The sequence below is a fragment of the Corvus hawaiiensis genome, chromosome 1 (genome assembly GCF_020740725.1).
Source record: "Corvus hawaiiensis isolate bCorHaw1 chromosome 1, bCorHaw1.pri.cur, whole genome shotgun sequence".
NCBI lineage: Eukaryota > Metazoa > Chordata > Aves > Passeriformes > Corvidae > Corvus > Corvus hawaiiensis.
In genome coordinates, this window is record NC_063213.1 from 47,916,826 (window position 1) to 47,942,339 (window position 25,514).

At 40.1% G+C, this 25,514-nt stretch overlaps 1 protein-coding gene across 2 annotated transcripts in view; it reads left to right on the forward strand.

Annotated features, from left to right (window-relative positions):
• Positions 1-25,514, forward strand: part of IGF2BP3 (insulin like growth factor 2 mRNA binding protein 3) — a 112,237-nt gene that overhangs the window by 74,170 nt on the left and 12,553 nt on the right. For both annotated transcript variants that reach the window (XM_048303417.1, XM_048303425.1), the window contains 5 exons: positions 4,405-4,689; positions 6,864-6,998; positions 7,548-7,670; positions 10,120-10,255; positions 12,116-12,247. In XM_048303417.1, coding sequence (XP_048159374.1) covers positions 4,405-4,689; positions 6,864-6,998; positions 7,548-7,670; positions 10,120-10,255; positions 12,116-12,247 — 811 coding nt within the window. The remainder of the gene's footprint in view (positions 1-4,404; positions 4,690-6,863; positions 6,999-7,547; positions 7,671-10,119; positions 10,256-12,115; positions 12,248-25,514) is intronic.

The window sequence follows — 25,514 nt, forward strand, 5'->3', positions numbered from 1 at the left end:
GCTGCATGTGGGAGTGAAATATGTTCTCCTTCTAGTGCTTAGTGTCATCATGCTATCAGTGGAAGAATGATTTCCAGTACAAGACTCGGTGCTTTTACTGTAATCATTTATCTAGGATGTTTAACCTCCACTAGCATCAAAAGGGAGAAGGCTGGGCAAACATCCTCTTGTAGGCAGTTCATGAGAGAACAGCAGTGAGATGCCGTTTTGATGGGAAAAACTCAGGTGACTAATTTACAAAATACTTGTTTAAAGGTTTCATTTTTACGTAGGAACTCTTGCTTCTGAACAGGTGTCACATGAACATAAGCCAGGCTGGTATCCATCTTATCAGTACACAGACAGTAGCTGCTGCAGTCTCTTAATGAATTCATTTTATTAAAAAATTCTGAACTACGCTAAGAGACTTCTGTGTACCAGCTCTCGCTAGTATGTGAAATGGAAATATTTTCCATTTCTACTAAATATAAATTTTAAAGGATGACTTCAGGGAGGAGGGCACCTCTTAATGAGGCAGTTTACTGAATTTTCTCCATTTTTGTCCTCCCTGAGTGACTCCTCAGGCTTTTAGCCTCTGTTTAAAAGACGGTTTGTGGGTTGTTTCAGTAGGTACCAGCCGGGCTGCCTCACAGAGGTAGTCTGCATGGCCTTTATGAACTTGTGGTCATGGAAGGAGACCCCCCAACCGGCTTGGGAAGGCAGAGGTGGTGTTTCTGTGTTCTGGAGTTCTTGAGGTGGTCAGTCAGTGAGCGTGTGCCTTACAGAAGGAGCTCGATGTAACATGTGGTCTGCAGCAATTATGGTAGCTTTGCCTGAAACAGATGGCCCTAGGGCTGTGAAGAACCAGTCACTTGCTTTTAGCTGAGGCTCAGACTTCCCCTGCGAGCAGGGCTGATTCTCCTGATAGCAAGTGCTGTCCTAGATGCTGTTTTACATGAATTTTGCAGCCATCTAGAAGACAGTTCTCAATCACTTGTCTCTCTTCATGGATTTTCTTCCACATCTGTCTCTCCAGCCCCCAAAGCAGTGCCTAGATGCCTCTAAAATTGAGCTTGTTATGGTGCTGAAGAGCTGCTGAATCATCACATTGCCTAATTCTAGCCCTATGTTTTGTGCCACAGAATTGATAAAAATGAGTCCAGAACAGCTGAAGAAACGTGTATAACAATACTTTAAGAACCTAGTGAAAATTGTCAAATACTGGAATGTGAAGGCCAGAATCAACAGCCAAAAGGACCTTTCAAAAGCTGGGCTTTTTTTTTCCTCTGTAAGAAATGCACTAGAACTGTGTATGTGTAGCATCCACTGCAAATCAGTTATCCTTGCATTCCACTGTGTGCACCCAAACCAGTGCAGAATATGGGACTATGTACCCAGGAAATATCAGTTCCATAAAAGGCTTGGGAGATCAGCATTTAATTACTGATACTTCTTCTGACTTCTCATCATTTGAACAAGTCAAATTATAAAACAAGTCAGGCTGTAAAATATGGAGAACTCTGTGACTCACAGGGTGAATTAGTGTGTTATTTTTCCATGTCATCATATGGCTTTGGTGGCCAGAGATTGTTCACTGCTGACACAATTAATTTTCCACAATGGCAAATGAACTTTTCTCAGTTTGCTTTGAATTTAAGGTACTTATAGACATATGGAACCATTTAACAATTTATAAGTTGTTATTAAGAAGAAAAATTCCAACCTTCTTTCCAGGAGATGTGTATATATATGTGCATATATATGTGTGTGTACATATAGTTGTTGCTGGAAAGTGTTTGTTGTGAAAATAGGATAGGTATGAAGCTTGGTTGCAAACAATAAGCCTAGTCTTTTCTTTCCCAACCACTTCTAAGGAAGAGTGAGAGGTCTCAAGCACTGATTTAATGTCAGGTTTTGTGTTAATGCTGGGATTCTGGTCAAAGATGTTTTAAAGCCAGAGGAGGCTGACACGTTTTGGGAAAGAAGCAATGTCTGAACTTGTCAAATAAATGTTTGGAAGGAAATGAGTTGGGATAGACGTTAATCTGGAGCCTATCAGCACATTTGCATAAATGTTCGTGTTCACCTCTCCAACATCTTGAGGTTTAATTCCAAAAGAAACAGAGCTTGTGCAACTGGACCGTCTGGCAGTGCCATTTCCCTTCCTGGTAGCAATTCAGCTTTCTGGTCAATATCAGTAAAACTCAGCCTAGAAATAGAGGTCTTGGATATTTGCAACCAACAAGAAATTAATATATTCAGTTTGTTTAAAAAGGAAAGTTCCCAGACCCCTTTTCCAGATAGGATGTCCAGAGAGAGAGACTTCAGTGAAATGCCTTTCCAACATTGGAAATCTGTGCAGAAACTGAAAATTGAGACAAATCCATAGAAACACAAGTCTCACTAGTCTGCTCACTACTCATACTGTTTTATAAACATGTTTTATTGTGTAATAAAATGCTTTTCAAAATCCGTGCAGTAAAAGTTTAAAAATATCAGCTTTGACATAACCTCACCAAATTTTAATCCAGCTCATTGCTGTAAAGGATTCTTCTGTTATGGGAGTAATTACACTCCTGCCCAGTTCCTGAAGGACCTGTGTCTCATTTGGTTAACAGAAGTATTTAATGAACAGTGATCAGTTATTCAATATTTTGCTTTCTTTGTTCATTGGCATTGCTTTGGGCCTTATTTATTATCAGCCCTTATTAAACCCTGTTCCAAAGACACAAATTACTTGTTTTCTCATAAGCTCTTTGCTGTCCGACTGGAATATTTTGAGGACTCTGGCTCAGCCCCTGGGAGATGAGGGGCCTGTTATCCTCAGTACCTAAATACCACTTCTTATCTGAGAAGCTGCTTGCTTGGTTTCAACAGCTGCTTGTGACCCAGATTGTCAAATGGGACACCCAGGAGACAAATAGTATTTTTCACTGGCTGCCCTTGAAAATATGGGCAATTGGATATCATCATCTTTTATCTCTGTAGTAGAGGCAGGAGTAAAAGTGTTGCTGAGGCTAATGTTTGGTAAATGGGCAGTAATGTCCTGCAAATGTGCATGAATGGAAGGACTGGGTTAAGTTTCTGAATTCAGAGGCCTTGCTCCAGAGCACATGGCTGTTGGAGCTTTTTAATGAAAATATTGGTGCGTTCTTTAATAAAAGACGAAGACTCCCTCCCTCCCACTACTGCCTTTAATTTAATTTTTTTTTTAAAGAAAATCTGTCAGTCATCTTTTGTCCAATATTAAGTCTGGCATCTATAAACTACCCCAAATCAGTGCATATTTCAGTGATCAGTATATTACTGTTAATCTGAGTAGTAATGCCTGTTGTAGCAATACTTGATATGTCTTTCTTGGGCAAATGTGTTTATTTTATACCACTGGTTTACCAGTGCTTTTCATGTATCTTAGTTATTCCTACTGTTTGCTAGATATTTAGTTGTATTAACTCTATCCTGTTTGTGAGTGGAAGGTATTCTACCTTCTGGAAGGCTGTAATTTTAAGGTGGCTTGTGTTTCCCCTGTGAAGAGGAGACCCAAGAGCAGGTCAGGCTGGCCTGGAGCCTTGTCCTTGGTTACGAAGAGAGAGTGAGCAAGAGGGAATGCTGAGTGTTCAGGAGGTTTTCAGTGTACGGGCCCACGGTGCGAGGGGGTTGTGTACATTTGGGCAATATCCCTCTGTGATGCTTAACTGAAAGAACAAGAGAAGGTGAAACAGCATTTTAAATGCCCTCTAACAACTTTGTTTTTATGGAGAGTTTAACGTGGATGTGGGGCTTTAATTTCCTTGTTAACTTTTAAACCTACCTACAACATGACTAGTTAGTGAGTTGCAAGGTGCTGTTGCAGTCTGCTAAGGGGCGTTTCAGATGCCATTGACTGGCTTTGAGCACTTCCTTTCCTGCTGAAGTGAAGGTGCTCTCCTCTTTCATATATTTTTTTCATTCCTGTCACAGCTATATCAGTTATTGCGAAAACTCCAGCCAAATAGCTATGCTGGCAAAAACCCTAATGAAGGTGCTGTGATAGCAGCTAAAAAGTTTTCCCTCTGGTGCAGCTTTAATTCTATTTGGGAAATTGATTTAAATTAAATCAGGCAAAAGAATGTTTTTGAGTGCATAAGCTCTGTCTCCTGTGAGGTTTTGCTGATAGGGTTGGACCAGCAAAATCTTTAAAGTGCATGGAAGCCCAGAACAAGCAAGAGCTAACTTGTAGTTCTTAATATGGTGACTTTGTGTAATCAAAATCTTGGCTGAAGAATTTCAAATGTAAGTTTTCATCTTGGAATGAGTTTCTAGTTTCACCACGCAATTTAGAAAGAACAGAAGTCTACATCTGAATGACTTGTCATTTCATAAGGCCCTGCATGTGATCATGGGTTTTTTTTAATCTCTTCTCTCCTCTCCTTTGCAAATAAACAGAGCAATAGAAAAACTGAATGGGTTTCAGCTTGAAAACTATTCCTTGAAAGTTGCATACATCCCTGATGAGATGGCGGCCCAGCAACCTCCACAACAACATCCCCAGGGAAGACGTGGATTTGGACAAAGGGGTCCTCCGAGGCAAGGGTCACCCGGTGCAACCACACGGCAGAAACCACAGTCAGACGTTCCTCTGCGGATGCTGGTTCCCACACAGTTTGTAGGAGCCATTATCGGGAAAGAAGGAGCAACAATCAGAAACATTACAAAGCAGACACAGTCCAAGTAAGTTATTTTACAAAACTGTAATTAATAGCTTTAATATTGTGTCATCATTGCTCATGTAAAGAGGAGTTCTTAAAACTTCATTACTAATCTGCATGGTCAGATAGCAAATGAAGACAACAGAGAACAGGAAATGTTTTGCAAGAATTATTTAAGGACTGGATTCTGTTCTTGACACGTGTTCAAACACTAGCTGACTTTTTTCTCCCCCTTTAAAAAAGGAGCACTAGCATGATGGTACTCTGTTGGAGACTTTTGCTTACAGATATACTAATATGGTTCTGGCACAAAAAGAGAAACTGAAAGAGCTGTAATATGTTGTTCTGGGGGGCATACACTCAGTGTGGCGATACCCAAGTCTTCAAGTGTTTATTCTAGTTTTAGTTTGATTAGGGCATTTTTAGGATTTGTAAGTGTTGTCAATTCAAGATGTGGGGGGAAAAACCCTAAAAAAAGAACCTTTCTATCTCCCTCACTGCTTCTTACATCTTACCCCCCTCTGTTTCTGGAGAATGCATTTGTTGCTATCAAGTTGCAGACCACACCAAAACACAGATTAAGGAAATGCATGGGAGGCAAAAAGCAAGCTGCTAAGTGACCTAAGGAGCTTAGGGCACTGGGGTCTAGAGACGCTGGAAGAGATTGTTTCCAGTGTGCATTAAATCCCTACCCACAAGGAAGAGCTCAGCACAGATGCAGAGGGAGGTGGGGTTCTGATTCCAAGAATTTTTCTAGGATGCCCCTAAAAACAGAGAATTAAAATGCTGCCTTCAGCAGCACACTGGTAGGAGTCCCCAGCTCTGCAGTTGCAGCAGGCAGGACCTGGGAATGAGCTGTGTGTGAGGGGAACAAGGGTGGGTCATAGCCTCAGCTTTGAGAGTAGTTAGTGAGGATAAGGGACTCCTCTCTAATTACACCCCAACCCCCCACAAACAGGCTTCCCCAGCTCCCCAAACCCAAGATTATCATGATGCTCCTTCAAACCTCTCATTAGCATGATGTAACCCAGCAGACTATTTAGTGTGTTTAACAACACAGGTTTAAGAGATTTGTGGTGTCCTGACAAGACTTGGTTGTAATTTTTCTCTGGGTAACCAATTTTTCAGGTGATATATAAAACATCTAATTCTTGGACTATAAAAATCCTGGAAGATTTGCATGAGGAAAGCTTTTATATCTAAAAGAAGGGTGGGTAGAGCAGAAATAATTGCAGGTTGCTAACTTTACGGATACGTGACTTTGAGAATGATGTTTTCATTGGTTTGGGCTTAAAAAAAAAATAAAGAAATTTCATCCACTTTCAGTTCCACCAAGGATTGCCATTGGTTTCTTGGAAAATGCTGCATTGTGAAACAAAATGAGTTTTCAATACTTCAAAGAACTGCAAAAATAAGGGGCCTTCTTGAAAAGCAGCATGGTTGTTTCAGTTAGGAAATAGCTATTACATGCGGAAGAGGGGCAAAAACAAAAAGCAGAGGTGGAAAGAATATGTGAGCTGCAGTTACTGGCAGAGGAATAGTAATATCCAAGGCATTGTCTTTATGCAGGTCATAATTAATTTCTGCTAAATTCTTAGAACTACATAAACCTGTTGTAAGACAAGGCTAGTAGTTTCAGGGTGGTAGAGGGTGGAGTAGAGGAAAGGTAGTATCATGACAAAATCAGGCTGGAAAAGTATAAGAAATTAATCCTGAAGATGGATGCAAAGTACTGCCATGCTACTTGTTAGCAGAGGAGTGCTGGGAAATTCTGCTGTTGAGGTAATTAAAGATAAGATGGGACAGAGCCTGACCGTCCTGTAGTTGCACAGTCATTCTAAGTGGAGCAGTGGGGCTGGAGATGGAGCACTGGGAAAGCTTGATGAGGTGTTGTCTTCAGGGGTTTAGTTGTCTAGCTAACAACTCCCCTGACTATCTTGATGGGAGTTTACTGAGAAAAGGAGATCCCAGTGTCTGCAGAGGTGGGGCTTAGCTGGTAAAATCAGGAGGAGAGGCTCTTCGTAACACAACAAATTAGTATTTAGGATATGTTTAAATAGTTGTAAACTTTTCAAGAGTAAACCACTAAAATGTAGTCACTGTTAGCTCAAAATAAATTAGTTTTACGAGAGTTGGAAATACACAAGGTTTACCATAGACTATGTGGTTACAGTTAGTGTTTTTCTTTCTTTCAAGAATTGATATTCATCGTAAAGAGAATGCAGGTGCTGCTGAGAAACCAATTACCATCCACTCAACTCCTGAAGGCTGCTCAACAGCTTGTAAAATTATTATGGAGATCATGCAAAAGGAAGCTCAAGATACTAAATTGTGAGTAAAAAGCGTTTCATCGTGGAAGCATTAAAAATTCTGAATTCTCGCTGGCTCAATTTAAAGAAGTAGTTTTTAAAGCTGTTAACAAGTGAATATTTGCTGTTATCTATATCAAAGTAGGTAAAGAAACTGAGACATTTTGCCTTTCAGGACAGTCTACTTGCTTAGTTAGCCCCAGCATGCATCTATGATTTCAGTTGTTGCCTGGCTGTGATTTTGAGGTGAACTGGAGCAAATATGGAAGTTTCTTGAGCAACTGAGAGCTTTTAGTCAGAGCGAGCATAACAAGTTGTAAGCCCTCACTAAAAGCTTTAAGATCTATTTTTTCCCTCCCAACAGCTCTTGCTACTTCACTCTGAGCTTTATTTAGCTCAAGGTATGCTGCAATTAAGCTTGAAAAGCCCATTGTACCTGGACTTTGCATCCAGTGTTAACCTGTGAATGGGAGCTGTGGATATTTCTACGAAAATAAAATTCATCCATAACACGCATAAAAGCTTGTGCTCTGGTCTCCAAAAGTCTCACTAGGTATAACTTCCATTACAGTACAGAAGAAATTCCCTTGAAGATACTGGCACATAACAACTTTGTTGGCCGACTTATTGGCAAAGAAGGAAGAAACCTGAAGAAAATTGAACAGGACACAGATACTAAGATCACGATATCGCCGTAAGTTTTTGGTGGCCTAATCTTTTGGTGAGGTGTCTCAAATGGCAGCAATGCTGCTGTGGGACATTCAGGTACAGAGTTCTTAGAAAAATATTATGTGTGTGTTAAAGGCTGAGATAACAGCCCTTCAGAGACCTTTCCATCATGTGGATTAAACTGTTACTTAAGCTCAGTTAAATTTTATGTAAACAGTGAGTCTTCATTGTAAACTCAGTCAAGAGCGAGCCTAAAAATAACATAGGCTATGTGGAGCTTGTGTTAGACTATATTTTAAGTGTCAGTTGTTTTTAACATATTATACCATATGTAATGATGAGTGTTTGAAACTGTAAGTCTGGATCAGTTCTGAGATATGTGTGAAAATGAGTGAATTTAGTGATGTTTTAGTTTCTGATATATATTAAATTTTTGGACTAGAGGGAAAGAAATAGAGCAAATGGATACTGAAAAGGGTATTTTAGTAGCAGTGCTGTCCCTCTTGACCACTAGCAGCCAAACTGCAATACACTGGCTGGTCTGCTTCAAAGTAATACCTTTTTTCCTGAGTTTGTGAGGGTAACTGAGACCTGTTCAAATTTAGCTGAGATTAAAAGGGAGTTTTCACCTTTACTGGAAATCTGTAAATCACTGATTAGATTAACATCTCTGTAGAAGCTTGGCAGTCAATAGTAGTTTTACCCTGGAGTAATATCTTCAGAGAACCTCCTGTTCTGAATAATGAATGCTCTGGCATGAACTTTCAAGCATTTGAAGGCATCCTGGACTTGGCTCTAGCCAGGAAGGGTGAGAATAAGGCTTATAGGCTGTAGGAAAGGGAAAAAGTTTGGAAGACACATGAGGATATGTGAAGAGGTGTGAATACATGCAGGAGACAAAAAAAGTACTGCAGAAAATAGCTCAAATGAGGACAAGGAAGCTGGGAGTAAATGTGCCTCCTCAAAAAGAAGAAATCAAGTTTGGATGAAAGTACCTGAGGCCTTCCTTAAAGGTGTGTGTTTATGGAATTAGTCTGAGGAAGAGAAACAAATCAAATAGAGAAAAAGCACCCATATAAGTGTGCTTCAAGAATAGACTTTCTAAGGCCAGCGTGCTTTCTTAAATGTGTTTGCATAAACAGTTTGTTTGCAAACAGTACGTAGACTAATGCTATTGCTTAAAGGGGGAAAAAAATGTGTACAGAGTACATGAAAAAATGGTCTTCATTCCATGAAATCCACTTGTCTTTATTGATGATGACATAAATCACACATTGTCTGTAAACAGCTACAGAGTATTTTTTAATTTAGCGAGTTAATGGTTTATTTGCATTAAAATCTTGGCCTCAAGATTGTATTTGTCATACTATGCCTAAAATAGCCCCCTGAAGTCGTCTGGTGTAATCAATACATAAATGAGAGCATATATGCCCATTGATTTTGCTATATCTAATTAGTCTTTCCCATAGTCTCTTCATTTAGGCCTTTCGGTAAGCTTGTCCATAAGTTTAAAGTAAGACAGCTCGTTTGGGAAAGTGTTTCCTCTCTTCTTTGGGGTGTTTTCCACCACTTTCCTTACTGAGGCAGTACTTCAGTGCTCATGCACTGGAAGTTTAAGGCCTGCTTTGTGGATGTGTTTCGCACCTGCCACTGCTTGACTGAGATGTGCAAAGGTTTGCCACACTGCCTGCTGTGCAGGAAGGCAAGGCCTTGTATGCTGCTTCCTCTCTGCTTCCTGCCATGGGCTTCCTCACTCCTACATCTTGCCCTGGACTTTGTCTTCACCCCTTTACCTTTTCTCAGTACGTGGATATGCCATGGCTTCCCAGTATGTTTATTCCATGTTACCACAGTAGGTTAGCATTTGTTGCTGAATAAAGCACTGGTTTAATGCTGTCACATTTTCATTTTCCCTGTGGAGTTATTAGTATTTTCCAGCAAATGTTGACTTGCACACAGCCTTTCTTTTTTCCCATTTTGAGGGCTTGGAGGCTCTCCTGCAGTTTCCCTGAGGCCCGGCTTTTCTCCCGTTTCCTTAAAGAATAAGCTACAGTTCTCAAGAAAAGAAAATGTTTTGGGTCTTTTTGTCTTTTTAATGGTGTTTCTGGGATGTCTAAAATGAATGTCTGAAGCCCTCTCCCTGTTGGTAGTGCTGGTGTGGTGTGTGAAGTGGGACGTTGCTGTACCGCCCTGCAGCTTGTGTTCGTGCACAGCGTGGTCGTTTCATTTCGTGCAGCACCCAAGTATGTCTCAACCAGCCCTTGCCAAACGTCGCTGTGGTGGGCTTTGTTGTGGTTCCTATGAGGACAGATTTTCCCCAGATTATCTGAAACCTGTGTTTGAGCCCTGTTATGAATTGATACTATGCTCTTTGGAGGGCAAACTTGACACACTCAGATGTTGTCGTGCTCAAATGATAAACCTAGATTATCTTCTTTGTTTGCTAATTAACTGTGCTTCTGTTTCATTTGCAGATTGCAGGACTTGACACTCTATAATCCGGAAAGGACCATTACAGTTAAAGGCAGTATTGAAACTTGTGCCAAGGCTGAGGAAGAAATTATGAAGAAAATCAGGGAGTCCTATGAAAATGATATTGCTGCTATGAATGTGAGTTTTAGGATGTGGGCTCTTTCTGGAACTAAAACCACAGAAGGATTTTGGGTGTGAGGAACCCCTGGAGGTCACCTGGCCCAGCAGTGGGTTTGCTCAATATGGGCCCCACTTCCAAGTTAAACGAGGTTATGTAGAGACTTGTCTTCTCCTTAATATTTCCATGGATAGAAAGTGTCTGTCCATTTCCATGGATAGAAAGTGGTCATGGAGTGTCCAGCACCTCTGGACGCCTGTGCTCTGTTTCACTGCTCTCATGATGAATTTTTTTTCCTAATATCAAATCAGAATTTTCTGTTGCAGCCACTCTGTTGACTCTTCTATTTATTTGTGGGGGAGTGGGCAACCATTTTTGTTATTTATTTATGTGTGCTATTTTAATGGAGGTTTTTCTGGTTCATATTTGACTGGGGGAACTGAGAACTTTGGATTGAGGAAATTAATGAGTATTTTACTTTTTTCTTGTTGCAAAAGCCTGAAGAAGGGTGTGTTTGTGCTGCTGTGGCTTATGTGCTCTGGCTTGCATGTTTTTTAAAGTAGTGATTCAGTCTCTTCACATAAATAACATAATGTATGGAAGAAGGATCTCTCCTGTTTTTAATTATTTAATTTAAGAAGGCTTTAATAAAGTTTTTTCTTGATACAGATGATAAAGGCATTTAGCTATTTGAAGATGATTGGTGATTATATAATGAAAACAACATACCTCATTAGTTTGCCAGAGTGTTACTAATGGATATTGAGAAATGATTGAGACTTTTGATAAGTTAGGAAAAGCTTTGTGTGTGCGTGTGTATCCAAATCTTATGGTCTAGAGTTAGAATGGAAATATTTTTTCAGTTTACAATGCTCCTGAATTTCCAGAAATGTCTCTTCTTCATGGTTGCCCTACTGAGTAGAGAGAATATTTTCCCCCCTTTCTCTCCCTGCCTGTCCCACACAAAGCAAATTGCAGTACATGAGCTACACATGAGGAACAAAGTCAAAACCAAATTCAATAGCAGTGCCTTTTTGTTTCATATGACATGGTGTGAGTTAGAGACTGCGTTGCTGTTTGACGAAGGTATGGAAAGTCAAAACCCACCTCTGTTACTGCATAGATTTCAGGTTTAGTTTGTAGTGGTTATTAAGGTTGTTTTTGAGGTGGTGAAGTTTTGTAGTTTTTTGGTGATTGGCTTATCTCAATGGCCTGAGATAGCTAAAGAGGGACAGACACTGAGATATTTCTAAAGCATATTCATGCTTTTGAGCAATAATCTGGAAAAGGGTACTCACAAGTTTTGTATCAGACAACAAATGCTTCCTACCACATGATGGTGTCACTCTTCTCAGGTGTGGTCAAGCAAGGGACATGCAACTTCATAGTTGATCCTTTCCCAGCAATTGCTGGAGGTATCTCACTTCCTCTTTTGCAAGGGAGAGGGGATGGGGTTATAGTGTCACATATGTATTGCCCCAGTGTAAGAAAAGCAGAGGTTTGCACATGATCTTTCTGTTTCTACAGTGCTGTCTTTTTAGTATGAGGCCAAAACTATTATTTTTCTGATAAATATGTTCACTCTGAAAGTAAATAGTACTATTATCTGAATATCTTGCTGTGAAGTTTGAAATGTGTTTTGCTGATGAAATTGTAGCAAGTGATTCCCATCTGCCTTTCACACTATGAGTTTTTAATGTTATTGGTCTGTACATGTGTCTAGGAAACAGGTTTGAAGGAGAGTCCTTCGGGTAATCGAGATGAATTTTTTGTTGTTGTTGTTTTAAATAACATCCCACAAGCTTAACAGCATGTGCCAACTAGGATTTTATTAAAGTTAATAACCAGGACTCTAAATCTTGACTCTTCTGCCATTGCAGCTTCAAGCACATTTAATTCCTGGATTAAATCTGAATGCCTTGGGTCTGTTCCCACCTTCTTCTTCAGGAATACCACCTCCCGCAGTGAGTGTTGCCTCCGCTGCTGCTGCTGCTTCGTATCCACCATTTGGGGTAAGGGAAACTCTGATTTTGGATGGTTAGTGGATGGTGATACAAATCTGTACAATGCTGCTGTTCAAAACTAAGAAGACTGCTGCATTTTTTTGTGAAGTTACCTGGAAAATCTGGGAAGGGTGTTTTGCTAACTGTGTTCTGCCCTTTTTCTAAGTGTTGTCTGTCTTCCTGCTTGCACACTGAAAGATATTTCATATGGCTGCAGTTGGGAGCAGGCATTAATTGTTTTTCTAGTGAAATGCTCAGTGAAGCTGGAAAATAGTGCTGCTTAGAAGAGTTAGATTTTATTTTACAGAGAATTTGAATTACTGCAGAAAGAACTCTCACATAAAATAGAATTTTAAAATTGCTGGAATTGGCAATTAATAATGCTAGTCTGCAATTTTATTCCTTTTGATATGGAAAAAAAAGAAATGATCTCTTGCCATAAAGTGGGAATCTATATGTAGCTAAAATGTTTGTTTGAGTGTAGCAGTTTTATAAATGCCCTATTGAAACGCAATACTGCTAAATATATAGGATGAAAATTACATGGATTAATCTCCAGAAAGCTGCAATTTACTTGCCAATTTGCTCTCTAAAAAATATCTGAAAAAGTTTACTAGAACCTTACTCAAGTTCAGTGCTGACTAGTAAACATAAGAGGTCTTTTGCTATGGAGCAGAAGGTAATTTATTGTATCAGAAAGCTCCAGAGTCTGTCTGGAACTGAGATGGTGTTTTGCTGTTCAAGAGAAGACAACCTCATTATAAAGAGAAGGTGATTTTTCGTCTCTTCCTTGTTTCTGGTGGTGGTGGTTGTTAGCAACTCAATGGAAGGTGAATTTTCAAAACAATTCTAACAAGTCTCTTAAGAAGTGGATGACAGAGCTGTACAAACTCTGATGCGTCTGACTTTGTCCCCTTCTTTGCCCAACAGTGACATCTAGAGAGCTAAGTCTGAGACTTTTCATGAACTAGAAAAGTGAAAATGCAGCACAACACACTGAACTTTATCAAATAACTCAAGCTATGTTGTACTAAAGGGTAATTGTTGTCTAAATATTTTTCCCCAGAGGAAGAAGCCAAGAGAGAGTCACTGCAAGGAACAGGAAAAATTCCACTCTTGTAGCATTGTTTGTGAGAATGAACAACTTTGGTGTTATGAATGCGTTATGAACTATATTGAGTAGAATAGTGGCTTTATCAGAAAAATGTGCTTTAATGAAAGCTACAATAGAAATATATTTATGCTTTGTTATTTTACTGTCAATAGCAGAGCCTCCATTTATGACAAATGAATTCTCTCTCACACAGTCCTTCTGCACTTTAATTAGATTGGCAGACTGAACTAAACAATACAGGTTTCTGCTTCACTGTATTATATAAAATGCCATCTCTGGTAATGGATTACCTCAATTTTTTTCTTAAGAGGAACTAGGTGTGGTTTACTAACAGTATAGAGCTTTCCTTGTTGGTAATTAAAAGTGTGGCTTTTCCTTTCTTTTTACTCCAGATTTGCAAACTACTTCGCTATTCTTGAGATTCATACTGTAAGCCCACAGTTCTGTTCATCACTTGGTTTATTTTCATTTCTTTCCCACTTTTTCCCTGTTGTGGTTTTTTTTTTGCTTTTGCTTTAAATATGCACCTAAACACTGCTGAATTTGGTGGTTACTCCTGTCTGTCCCTCTGTTGCTAGCGCACCTTTACCCCCCAAATGCACCTTTTTTGGCCTGCTAAGATCTCTGGCAGTTTCCAGCTTTCTGGAAATAGGATAATGGCAACATCTGGAAAAAAGCATCAAGAAACAAATGTCATTATGTAAAAGTGTAGAAACTGTGCAGCTGGAAGGACCACTGTCTGAACTCTCTTGCTTTGTTCATGCTCAGTCCTCTGAACTGGCTCCCATTCCATGCAGCCTGGATGTGTGACAAGCTAACATGCAGAAAGAAGGGATAAACTCACAGATTCTCAGGGTGAACTCCAACAGCTTTTGTGGAGGTTGGGGGTGGTACCAATACAGCCCCTGAGCCAGATAAGAAGGGTTTCTAAAGCAAACACATGAACAAGTGGAGCTATCTCCCCTGTTCGTACTTAGACGTGTCGGTATTTGGAAAAGAGCAGGTGGTTCTGTGGGCTTCAGGTGAGTCAGCCCCTCGGGCTGACTGACTTACTCAAAGTGCTTGTTGCTTTCTGAGGAGAGAAAACAAGAAAAAGTATGAGTGTTCTTTTAATGGATGCAGTTGTTCAGAAAACAAAGTTTCTATTTCAAAGACTTTTAAATCTTGCTTTTTTCTGTAACTTCTGAGTTTTATTCTCCTCTAATTTTTTCCTCTAGTAAGAACAGTTTTTCAGACACTGATTAAATAGTTTATTGGGGCATGCAGAAGAAGAAAGAGAAAAAAAGTCTGGCTGTATTTTGAAGGAGAAATGGATACAATTTGAAAGGCTAAAGGTAACCACAGGGTTAGGTCATCTCGGAGAGCTCACGAGTGATTTAAAAAATAAAATTAAATCTGTGTAACTAAAAGAGGCTTTGGGGAAAGAAAGTCTCAGGAGAAAAATTAATGAAAAATTCCCGGGGAGACTTTGTCCATTTACCTATGCGCTATTTATTACCAAGTTCCTTGTTTTGACAAAAGCATTTGGGCAACCCAAGTCCCTTTACCTTGTTTTCAGTGCATGTCCTTTTATGCTTGGGAGCACAGATTAGTGGACACGGAGGATATCCCTTTCAGGCAGCTGGAAATCCTTTCTGAAAACACTGCTGGTGTCAGGGTGTAAAGATATGTGTCCTGCTGCTGTCCTGCTTATTTTTGTGTAGTGCAAATTTTGCCTTCTGCTCAGGGATGCACAGGGCTGGCTCTTCCCTGCCTCCTGTTTGTTTGACTGAACAGAGGTGTGTTCCTCAGCAGTTTCAGCTGCACCATCACAAGGGGCCTCTTGGCATCAAAGTGTCATTGAAGTCTGTGCTTGCAAGCCATACAGCGAACCTTGGGACCCCCCCTGTGCTGTGTCTGAGGGTGTGTTTGAAGCTCTTGTAATATCTTTGTATGCACCCTTTCTTCACCTTGTTGTGGAGATGGACTCGACTGGGGCTCTCCCTTGGGTCAGAAGAATTAGGTGGGTGAGTTTGGGCATTTGCAGCAGGGTTTCCATATGGAGCTGATACTTCATATGTGCTACTTTCTAGTGACAAGGTGTTGCTGTGACCTTGTGTAGGACTTGTTCCCAAAGAACCTGAAGTGTCATCTTAATTATTGAAACTATTATGTGCCACACTCCTGCTGCTGCTTTTTTTATATGGGTATAAAGAGGAAAAATCTGCATAGTAGACAGATCTAGGATTTTGTTACGGTGCCAGAGCTTAGTGACAGGTCTGAATGCTCATACGTACAGCTGGAGCCAAGTGTTCCCAAAACATTCTGTACTCAGGAGCTTGGGACTGAGTAGTTGAATAGGTTTAGCTGTGTTACCATGTGTGTGATGCTTCATCCTATCCCTCTTCATGCAAACCTTTAAGAGATTTGACAAAAGCATAAACATTGTTCTCCAGCTGCTTCAGGTACACTCTGGTATCACAAACTTGAGATGATGATCTTATCAAACACTAGTTTGCATTTAGTTCCTTGGACTGTGTCACATTTGGGAGAATGATTTCCATGTGACTCGGAGACCTTATTCTGTGGTGGTTCACACTGATGTACAACACCAAAGCCTCATCCAATTTAATCTAATGAGATGCAGATTGTGTCTCGCTGCTTTACTCTTTGTCCTGGCAGTGGAGCCCCCACAGGAAGGCACAGGTTGTCCTTGGTACTTGTCTGTTAACAGATACAAGCACACACATGGGCACATGTCCATTGCATGTGGCTAACAGTGTCTGAGCACCTCAACCAGTGAAGGCTAACCATCCATTTTTTAGTATTTTTACTTATTGCTAGCAACAATTCTTGATATTGCAATTGTATAATATATTTGTGGAGTCCAAGCTCTGTTTGCCTGTTCAAAGCACTCATTTTGTGCAGTCACTCAAAAGGGATGCGATGGAATTGCATATTGTGTTTCAGTTCTTGAATTTTCCTCTTTTTGCAAAAGTCCAAGATCTGTTTGTTTTTCCCCGGGCTCCTAAAAGACAGACAAACCAGACCTTGTGAGAATCATTGAAATGTTTTAAGGTTTGAGGGGGGGAAAAAAAAAAAAGTCTCAGTTAAGAGAATTAAGAGCTAAAAATTCTTTTTACTGTCAAATTGGCATGATTTTGCTCTTATGATCCTGGTGATATGATCAAATTAATGCCTTTTTTTTTTTTTTTTTTTTTTGACTGATCTGTGCCCTTGTGTGACCATATTAAGGACCAGTAGCCTTTCTGTGCCTATTTGTACCTGATGTCTTGTCCAGATGCTTTTGGGCCTGGAAAAACCACCACTTTCTGTTTATCCTTAAATCTTTCTCCTTAGCTGTGCATTTAAATGCTTGTGTGCGTTGCAGCTCTGACACAATTGCAGAGAGCTTTGTTAGTCTGCCCACTGTCACTTGTAACAAATGCCATGACCTGAGCACCTGCACAAAGGACTGGGATTTGTATGAGGGGGGGGAGTAAGGTTCTGCAAAAGGGAATATGGCCCATGCTTATGTTTTCCAGAAGATATGTTGCCACAAAAAAAGAAATGTTTTAACAAGTATCCCAGCCAAACTGCTTCAGATGTAGTGTTGTTCTGCTCAAAGCTGTTTTGATGGAGTTGTTGCTTCTGTCTTCTGAACTGTGGGGAGAATATGCACATGCTTGTCTCTCAAGAATAGAAGTTTGTTCTCATGCAACACTGAAGGTTTTAAAGCTACAAACAAACAAGAAATCCTTACCTTAAAGTCCAACTGTGTACAGCCATGCAATAAATACACCTGGCCCACCCACTGGGGTTAAATGGGTTGCACCCTTCCTTTTACAATTGGAACTTTGCATATTTAATTTTACATCCAACTGCATTTCTTTTGTAGCCTCTGTGTCTGAAATTTGGCATCCAATGGCATGGGGGAAGAAAAGGGCTAACCTGTGGAGACCTCATCCTGCCCTTGAATGCCCTGAAACAGGGTAGTATAATTAAATCTGTCTCATGGCAGATAAACTCAAACATAAAGTAAGGTGAGAAGCAGACAGCTTTTCTCCATAAGAGGAGTTCACACCAGCTGCTCTCCTGCATCTGGAAGGGCATGGAAGAGATACGTGAACTTCTGCCCTGTGAAAGTTGGCTAAGGTGAAGAGACGCTCCTCTGCTTGCAGTGGGACTGCTTTCTCTGCTGGTCTCTTTGGACATCCATTGTAGCTACTTGAAGGTCTGCCTTCAAAAAAAGCACTCTTTCTAACCTTTCCTTTAGCTTCACAGTAAATTTTCAGGTTATGTGAAATGCATATGGGCTTCTAGGAAGAGAGGAGTGGGGGAAAGGAGATTGGAGAAAAAACCAAAACAACAAAACCAAAGAAAAGGTAGTTTTGTACAGTAAACAAAACCAAGAAATCAAACCACCTTTTTCTGATTGCAAAGAAAAGTCTTGTACAGCTAGGCTGATAGGTTGCTTTCCTTTATTCTTTGCCATCTCTTGAAGCTTTTTGTTGCAGGTAAGGAATATGCCAGTGGAAAACTTTCTCCTTAGAAGATGTTGTGGTCAAGAGAAAAATTTCTTCTTTATTCTCCAGTCATTTTCTTAAATAATAATAGTAAAGAAGACATCTTCTATATTGCATAGAAGTAAGAGAAGAAATAACTGTATTGTGCTTTTGGCAGGAAAGAAAAGTAATTTAAAATGAAAAATTGCTTCATTGAGGGCCTTCATTTGATGCCCTGAGCATAGATGAGAAAGACAAGGAAGAGGATAAACTGTCCTGTTTCCAGGTACTTTGACTCTTACTTGGTGAAGTTGGGCTCCTTTGGATGTCTGGGTTTGATAGGATTGGCTCGTGCAGCTGTTTTGTCTGACCTACCCAGAGGCAGTAATGTCTGTACATCTATAATGTGCGTAGTTGCAAGTGGCTTTGCCCTAATTTGCCCAGCTTGTTAAGCAGTAGATGATTTTTGAGAAGCTGTCCTGCAGCCAAAAGAGGATGTGGTTTTGGGGGGTGAAGAAGGATTTGCCAGTGTTTTTACAAAATTATTTTTTATCAGTGAAATTAGAACCCTATATGCGCAGCACATACAATCTTGAGGAGGGCACTACAGGACAACAGCATTGTCTGAAAAAATCTACCAGCTAATTAGACTTCTTTTGAAGATTGTAACCTCAGTGCCTTGAAATACACCTTTACTGATGCTTAATTTCTTACATTCATTAATGATGCATTTTTTGACAACTAAAGAATTTGCTTCATGGTGTGTAACATTGTGGGATTGTTTTGCCTTGTGGAGAAAATGGTTGGTCTTTCCACTGGGTTGAAACTCTTCTGCTTCTGCCATGCTGCGTTCTCAGGGACACATGTCCAGAGCAGTCAAACTATTCTGCCTCTGGAGATGGACCAACCCCTCAGCAAGGGAATAAAAAATGCAATTGGCACCATATGATGTACAAAGATCTGGCAAGTCAATGGTAGTTTTTTGAGGTGTTGAAGCCTCCAGTTATTCTTAATAGCTTCTTTTACAGTTCTGAGGTTGTCATAATGCAAATAGAATCACTTGTTAACTAGTAATCCATGCTTTTTAAAATAAAAATGGTTTCTTCTTCACTACAGGTTTGAATACTTGTAGAGATATTTGTAGTTTTTTGGAACAAGAGAGTTAGAATTTGGTTCCCTGCCCTTAGATTCATATGGGAAGATTTAATTGGAGTTCCCTTTACTATCTCAGACTCTCAAGCCCTAAGTACCAGGCTCCATGCCTTCTGAATGTTAAACTAAATGGGAAATTTAATTCCTTAAGGTGCCAAATATTTTGTTACTAGAGTGTATTGAGCTCCTTCAGGCCAGAAACAAAAGTAGGTCAAGTCCTCATTCTGTTGTATCTGGCTCCATCTCTGGTTTGTTTGTTAGTTAAACATGATGGAAAAATAAGTGATCTTTGTGTTTACACAACCTGTTTTTCTGGCAGCTGTCATGGAATCTGAGAGCAGTGCCTTTATTAACCAGAGCTGATGAGCACCTGCATCTTCCAAAGCCACTGATTTCATGGGCAACTTCCATGGGTTTGGAGTACCCATGTGGCTGTTGTGTCACAGCCATGATTTTTGAAGTGGAAGTGTTTCTATACATATACTTTTTGGTGGTCATACAGTGTTGCAACACTGAATACCTATGCTTGCTGCTTGTGAATGACCAGCAAAATTCCTGCTTACATAGTTTCACAATCTGTTCCTTATGTTGAATTCTGATTTTGGCTGTCTGTTCTGAATAAAAGGTGGCAGATTGCTTTTTTTGGCATTGTGGCCAGTCAGATTTTGCAAAAACAAAAAGTTCATGCCATGTTCAGAAATATGTCAAACCAGTTCCTGCTTGTGAAATGCCTTATAACCAGCCTGCCAGAAAATGTTCCTTCTCTGCTTCCGTGATTTCTACTCCCTTGTTCCTAGCTAGGCTCTCATATTGGAAACACTTCTGATATGTGTGGTCCTTTTAGTGACTTTTAGCAGTCTTAGAAGATTCTCATGTCTTCCGAGTTAGAAGATGATCATGATGAAAAGTACTAAATTTGAGAGCCAAGAAGTGGAATGAGTAGTACTAAGCAAAATGATTTTAGTAGCCTCTCACTTAAGGTACTGACCATTGTGTAAGAACCAGCTGTATTTGAGTTTCAGGTGTTGAAGCGCAGCAATCCCCAAAATGGAAACATAGACAGGGGTAAGTCATTCTTAGATTTTCAACCAAGAGGAGAGGACCAGATCAGCTGGGTGGATGGAGGGTACCCACACGTCATTTCTTCCTGGCAAAGAGGTAGAGCTGCATGGCCTTGCCATGGGCTCTGTGTCCCAGAAAGGGTCATGCCCTTGGTTCATCTACTGACACCAGTGTTTCTCACATAATGCAGCAGTTACACTAAAGGGGAGCATCTTGGATTAACCTGGGGTTCATGGGAAGGTGAAACCCTGGGTGAATGGTGGCTGTACAGTTCATGCCTGGTAATATGAGCAACGCTTTAGTGTGCAGATCAAAGCTAAAAATGTGCATTGCTTCTTTTGAATTGTTTTGCTACCTCTTGACTGACTGAATTCAGCAGTGCAGAACTCTTCTGAGTGTGGTCCTGGCTTTTCAGGCAGTGAATATGGCAGAAAGCTTTCGACTTGCAGCATGGACCTAAATCTGTTTGAAATAAACCTAAAAAACTTGGAGGGTGCAGGGAGTTCAGGTTAGTTTGTTGATCTGCACTGTCAGCTCCACTTCAGCTCAGTTGACTGTACAAGACGGTGACACAAGGTATCTGCAAGGATGTTGTGGAACTGTGGATCATGTTAGACCTATACTAAAACTTTGTTTTCCTTAATGAGCCCCTTGTTTCCAATGAAGGCTTAAACTTTTAGCACTACTATTGCAAAATGAACACACTAGGATTTTTCACCATCATCTCAAGCTTATTTCTTATCAATGCATTGAATCCTTGAATGTCTTCAAGGATACTTGGCTTAATGTTCATTTCCTCTTGCTGCAAGTTTTTATTACTAAATAAATAAGAGCATTTGTTACAGCTGTGGGCCAGGATAATTCTTCACAGTACATTGCAAAAACATGGTTTAAATTTTGGCTTTGGATCTGGTACAGGGTTTGAATAATATGATACCTCACTTCCTGGCAAACTCAGGGTATTCTGAAGACCGAATGAGTTGTCTGTAAATCTGCCTTGTCTTGGCAGATTTGGTTGTTGGGAAGGGGGGAGAATGGCAAAAAAAAGACTTTTTAATGCAGTCACCTACTGTCTGTATTAATTTACTTTTACAAAGCGGATTTGTTTACTATGTAAAAAAAAGCTAACCAAACCCAGTATCCCACTAGGCTAGGTGGTACCTCCATGCAGTCTTAAAACAGGTCTTAATTATTTCCTTCACAACTAAGAAACCTGATGCTGACTCAAAATGGATAATATGACTTTGTGAGTTAAAATAAATACTTCATGCTAAGGTAATTAATTTGCAACATGAAACATAGCAGGCTTAGAAACCAGCAAAGATTTGATTCTTCTCCCATTCATGTCTGGCTTAAAAGCCTATTTACTTCTGTGGGTACAATATTTTTAAAGATTTACAGCCTTATCCCAAATGTTGCCAAAGGTTTACCAACCACATGCATTTGATGGAGCAAGGGGTCTATGGAGACACTTATGCACGAGACTGGAAAAAATTTTGTACCATTGGCAGGATTGCAGAAAAAGCCTGAGATTAATGTTCAAATTAACTTGAGGGACATAAATAAAAAACATGCTCCCTTACAAGCCCTGCCACGGGGCAGATCACACCACACACTCATGCTGTGGGAGACTGAGGGAGCTATGGACTGACCTAGCAGCGGCATCAGCCAAAATGAGGAGAGGAGGTGTCGTCTTGGGGAAGAACAGAGGAGGCAAAACTCTGTTCACTTTTCTGTGTATTTTTTGTTGTTCTGTGTTGTTGTTTTTGTATTTCAAATGCCCTTCTCCAAATAGAATGTCCACTCCCACAGCTCTAGTGGTTTGGGACCTGCTTTTTTACCTACCACCCTCTACCTGGAGGATCATCGTTTTCTTTTTCTGAGCTTTAATTCTTGCCTGGCTGTGCTATGGCTGTTACCCCAGCATGAGATGAGGAGGAATGCTTTTCTTTCTGACTAACCTATCAGGTAAGGGAAAAGCTCTCCTCCTGTGTGGTTTTCTGCAGTTCATCAGTAGGACTGATACACAAGGAATTGGCAGAGAAAAGTTATCACAACTTTATTCTAAGGGCAGTTGGTGCCTACAAATATTTCTAACCCTGGAAGCAAGGATGGTAGAAAGAAGAGTGAATCTGCAAATTTTCTTGGCTGGGAGTCCTCAGCTTCTAGCTCTGGTGTGAAGCAGTAGCCCTCATGCTGAAGGACAAGTGGCAATATCCCAAGGAGGGGAAGAACCTGCCTCCTGCTGAGGCTCTGGAAACCAGGAAATGATGGCTGTGCTAAGCTAGTTTCCTAAGAGTTAACGTGGTAGGGTTGGCAGCAGAAGGGAAAATCTTCTGTAGGGCTGCAGGGTCTGGCTGGAGTGAAGGGGATAATCCTGATGCTACCAGCAGTGCAGGGGCTTCAGGTGTGCCCAGTGTAATGGGGAAGCAGCCAGGGGTTACAGGATTTACAGACAGATGAGTCTATGTCTTGGATGGAGGTGGTGGGAATTTAAAGGAGAAATATTAAAAAAAGAAAATAAATGGTTGATATGAACTGTTAGGCTTAGGGACAGATGGCTGGGGCTCAGGGACTTGCAGGAGGTATGGAAGGATGTGTATCCAAGCTGCTCCAGGAAAAAGAGTTGTACTAGTGTAAAAAGTCAGAGCTAATGGTGTGCTGCAAGAGTTGCTTAGTGTCATCCAGGGGGGCAGATTGATTTCCATCTCTGTGTTAGATCACCATTTCCAATCATGATTTAAATGAGCAAGAAGGAAATCTGATTTAAGTCGACTCATCAAATTTTACACGTGTACTTTAGTTACTTTTCTGAAAGCCTTAGAGTGGTCTGTACTGCCACAGCTACCCTTTGCTAACAGTGAATATATCTTTCTATTTATACAAGTCTGCAGTTTGCCATTTGCTTTGGGTAATGTATTTTTCCCATTTTCTGTTAAAAAATGAAGAATGGTGCTTTTTCTTCTTTGCTTGATTAATTTTAACTTCTGATTTTCATCAGGAAACATTTGGATGGAAATTGGAATCCAATTAATGAATGAAACCACCGTTTAAAATTGTTTTCACTAGTTAAATCTGCTGGATATAGACAAAAATTCCTTATCAAGCCAATTTGTAACTAAAGCAGACTGAATTTTGCAGAAACAAAGCAAGTATTTACAGCTTTTTATGGACTGGATTAATTGTTTCTGGTCACCATGCTTTTGAAGAATCTGTTTCTTATATCTAAGAAATCTTGGCTTCTGGAGCTCTTTTCTTAAAACACAAAACCCCCAAAGAAAACACAGAACCCCAAAGCAACCTAGATTCTATTCTCCATCTAAGTGAACATCTCAGTGATATCTGTGTGCCACAGCTACACAAGACAAACTTACTACGGTGGACTAGCCATGAGCCCATACTGCAAATATTTCGGGGGTAAAAGAGGTGGTCTGTGCATCACAGATGCTGGAGATGGTTACTTGCAAATTAGGGTAGTTGTATGGACTACGCATCTTGGTGAACCTAGGCTGCTACTTTAGAAGATTTTCTTTTCACATTCCTGTCAGTTCCCAGGGCTGGGCTGACTTTGAGTAAAATATTTTCTTACGTGGGGAAAAAAATAAACTGAATGAGGAGGAGGAGAAAATTGTCCAGGAGACCTCACTCTTGTCAAATGTATATACACATATATATATTTTGGCTTTTAAATTGTAAGTATAGGTTTAAGCAAACTTGGCTTTAAGGGAGTGAACGTTGAAGCTCAGATTTCAGAGTGGGAAATCAGTTCCCTAAATTTAGTGCTTCTAACATATGTTTAACATCTAGGAATCTATTTCTGATATAACTCATGTTAGGAGTTCCTGGAAAGCTCTGTGACTTATGTGGCATGGCATGGGTAAGATTAAATTATAGCTGATTTTCTTCCATCCTGACATCCCCAGAAGCATCTGTAAGATTGATGGGTGGTGTAGTCATTGCATTATGTTTTGATGTGTTTCTTTTGCAGGATAGGTTTCCAGTAAATACAAAAGGATTTAAAAATTATTGTGGGTAAGGAGATGGACAGATAGTAATTTGAACTTGGTGTTGTGATACTCTCAAAAGCCTTAGTTAGATTTGATTTCTGCCAGAAGAAAAAAAAGAAAGAGCAGTATGGTTTTTGAGTGGTTAAAAACCAGCGTGCATAACATAATTTCTCTAAATCCTGTGTGATGTTATACTGGGGATGAATTTGGCTGTATGTATATGCCATGTATGTGCTACTCCAGACAAGAATTTTAAAAATTCCAATGTATGAACAGTTAAATATTGACAGATTCTCCACTGTTCCTTAATAAACATGTATCACTATTATATCAAAATGCAAGTTTAGTGTTAAAGAACTTCAGTCACATAAGAAATAATTTTTAAAAAGTCCTTTAGGAAAAAAGAATTTGGAATGTATCAAAAAGTCAAAACTATGAGAAGGGATGGGAGGAAGGTGCTACAGTGAGCTGACTGTACAGTTAGAACATGTACATCTTCTGTCTTCCATTGCCTTTGCTGCTGATGTTTTGTGTTTAAGGGTGAGGCAGCAAAAAGGAATTTTAGTGGTGAATTGAATCTAGCCAAGAAAGTGGCTTGAAATTAAGCTTCGGGAAGAAGAGGGGGAAACTGCTCAGCAGGCAGATGGGCAACAGAGGGAAGGCAGGAAATATATGCAAAAAAAACAATGAAGTTTGATTTGTTTCTATGGTACAGAAACGTATCTGGAGGTGGGTTTAGGTAGAAGCTGCTCAAATTCTTGAAAACCAAGTCAAGTTAAATGTTTGATTTGCAGCAGTATTATACAAATTAGGCTGGAGAAGTATATGAAAGGGAAAACTTCAGCAGTGGACTTTTGCAGGAGCTGGAGCATGTGTGGACAGTTGAATGCAGGGGTCAAGAAGAGGATCAAGCAAGGGGGTGGTTAAGCTGTCAGGATTGGAATGAGGGGTTGCCTCTACACCCAGTGCAATGGGTCCTTGCAACGTAACTGGAAATCCCAAATGCTTCATGAACTTGTAGCCATTTAGAAACAGTTTTTTGTAGTGGTAAGATCAAGTGAGTACCTACAGTAGCATTTCCAAATTACTGGAAATCTTGCTGGATTCACAGTGAACACGTAAAAGGACTTACTATGACAGTACTCAGGATGTTTGTAATAATAGGAGGAGAATATGAGTAATCTTCTGGAAAGTGGTTTAACATATATACTGAAGTGACTGGTATCTTTCATTACAAATATGTAGTTTTAGGGCGTAGTTTTGAGATAATTTTAAACTGATCTGTAGGCAGAATAAAAGGGGTGCTCCCACCTTTTCCCATTCCTTAATTGTTGTTATTTCCTCTTTTGGTCTCAGACCGCCACTTGTGTGGTGCTCTGGTTATTTGGGTCAGGGACTCACTGCCTGCCTTAAAAATCAGCTGGATCTGCAGTCCTCAAAGCACACCAGGCACCCAG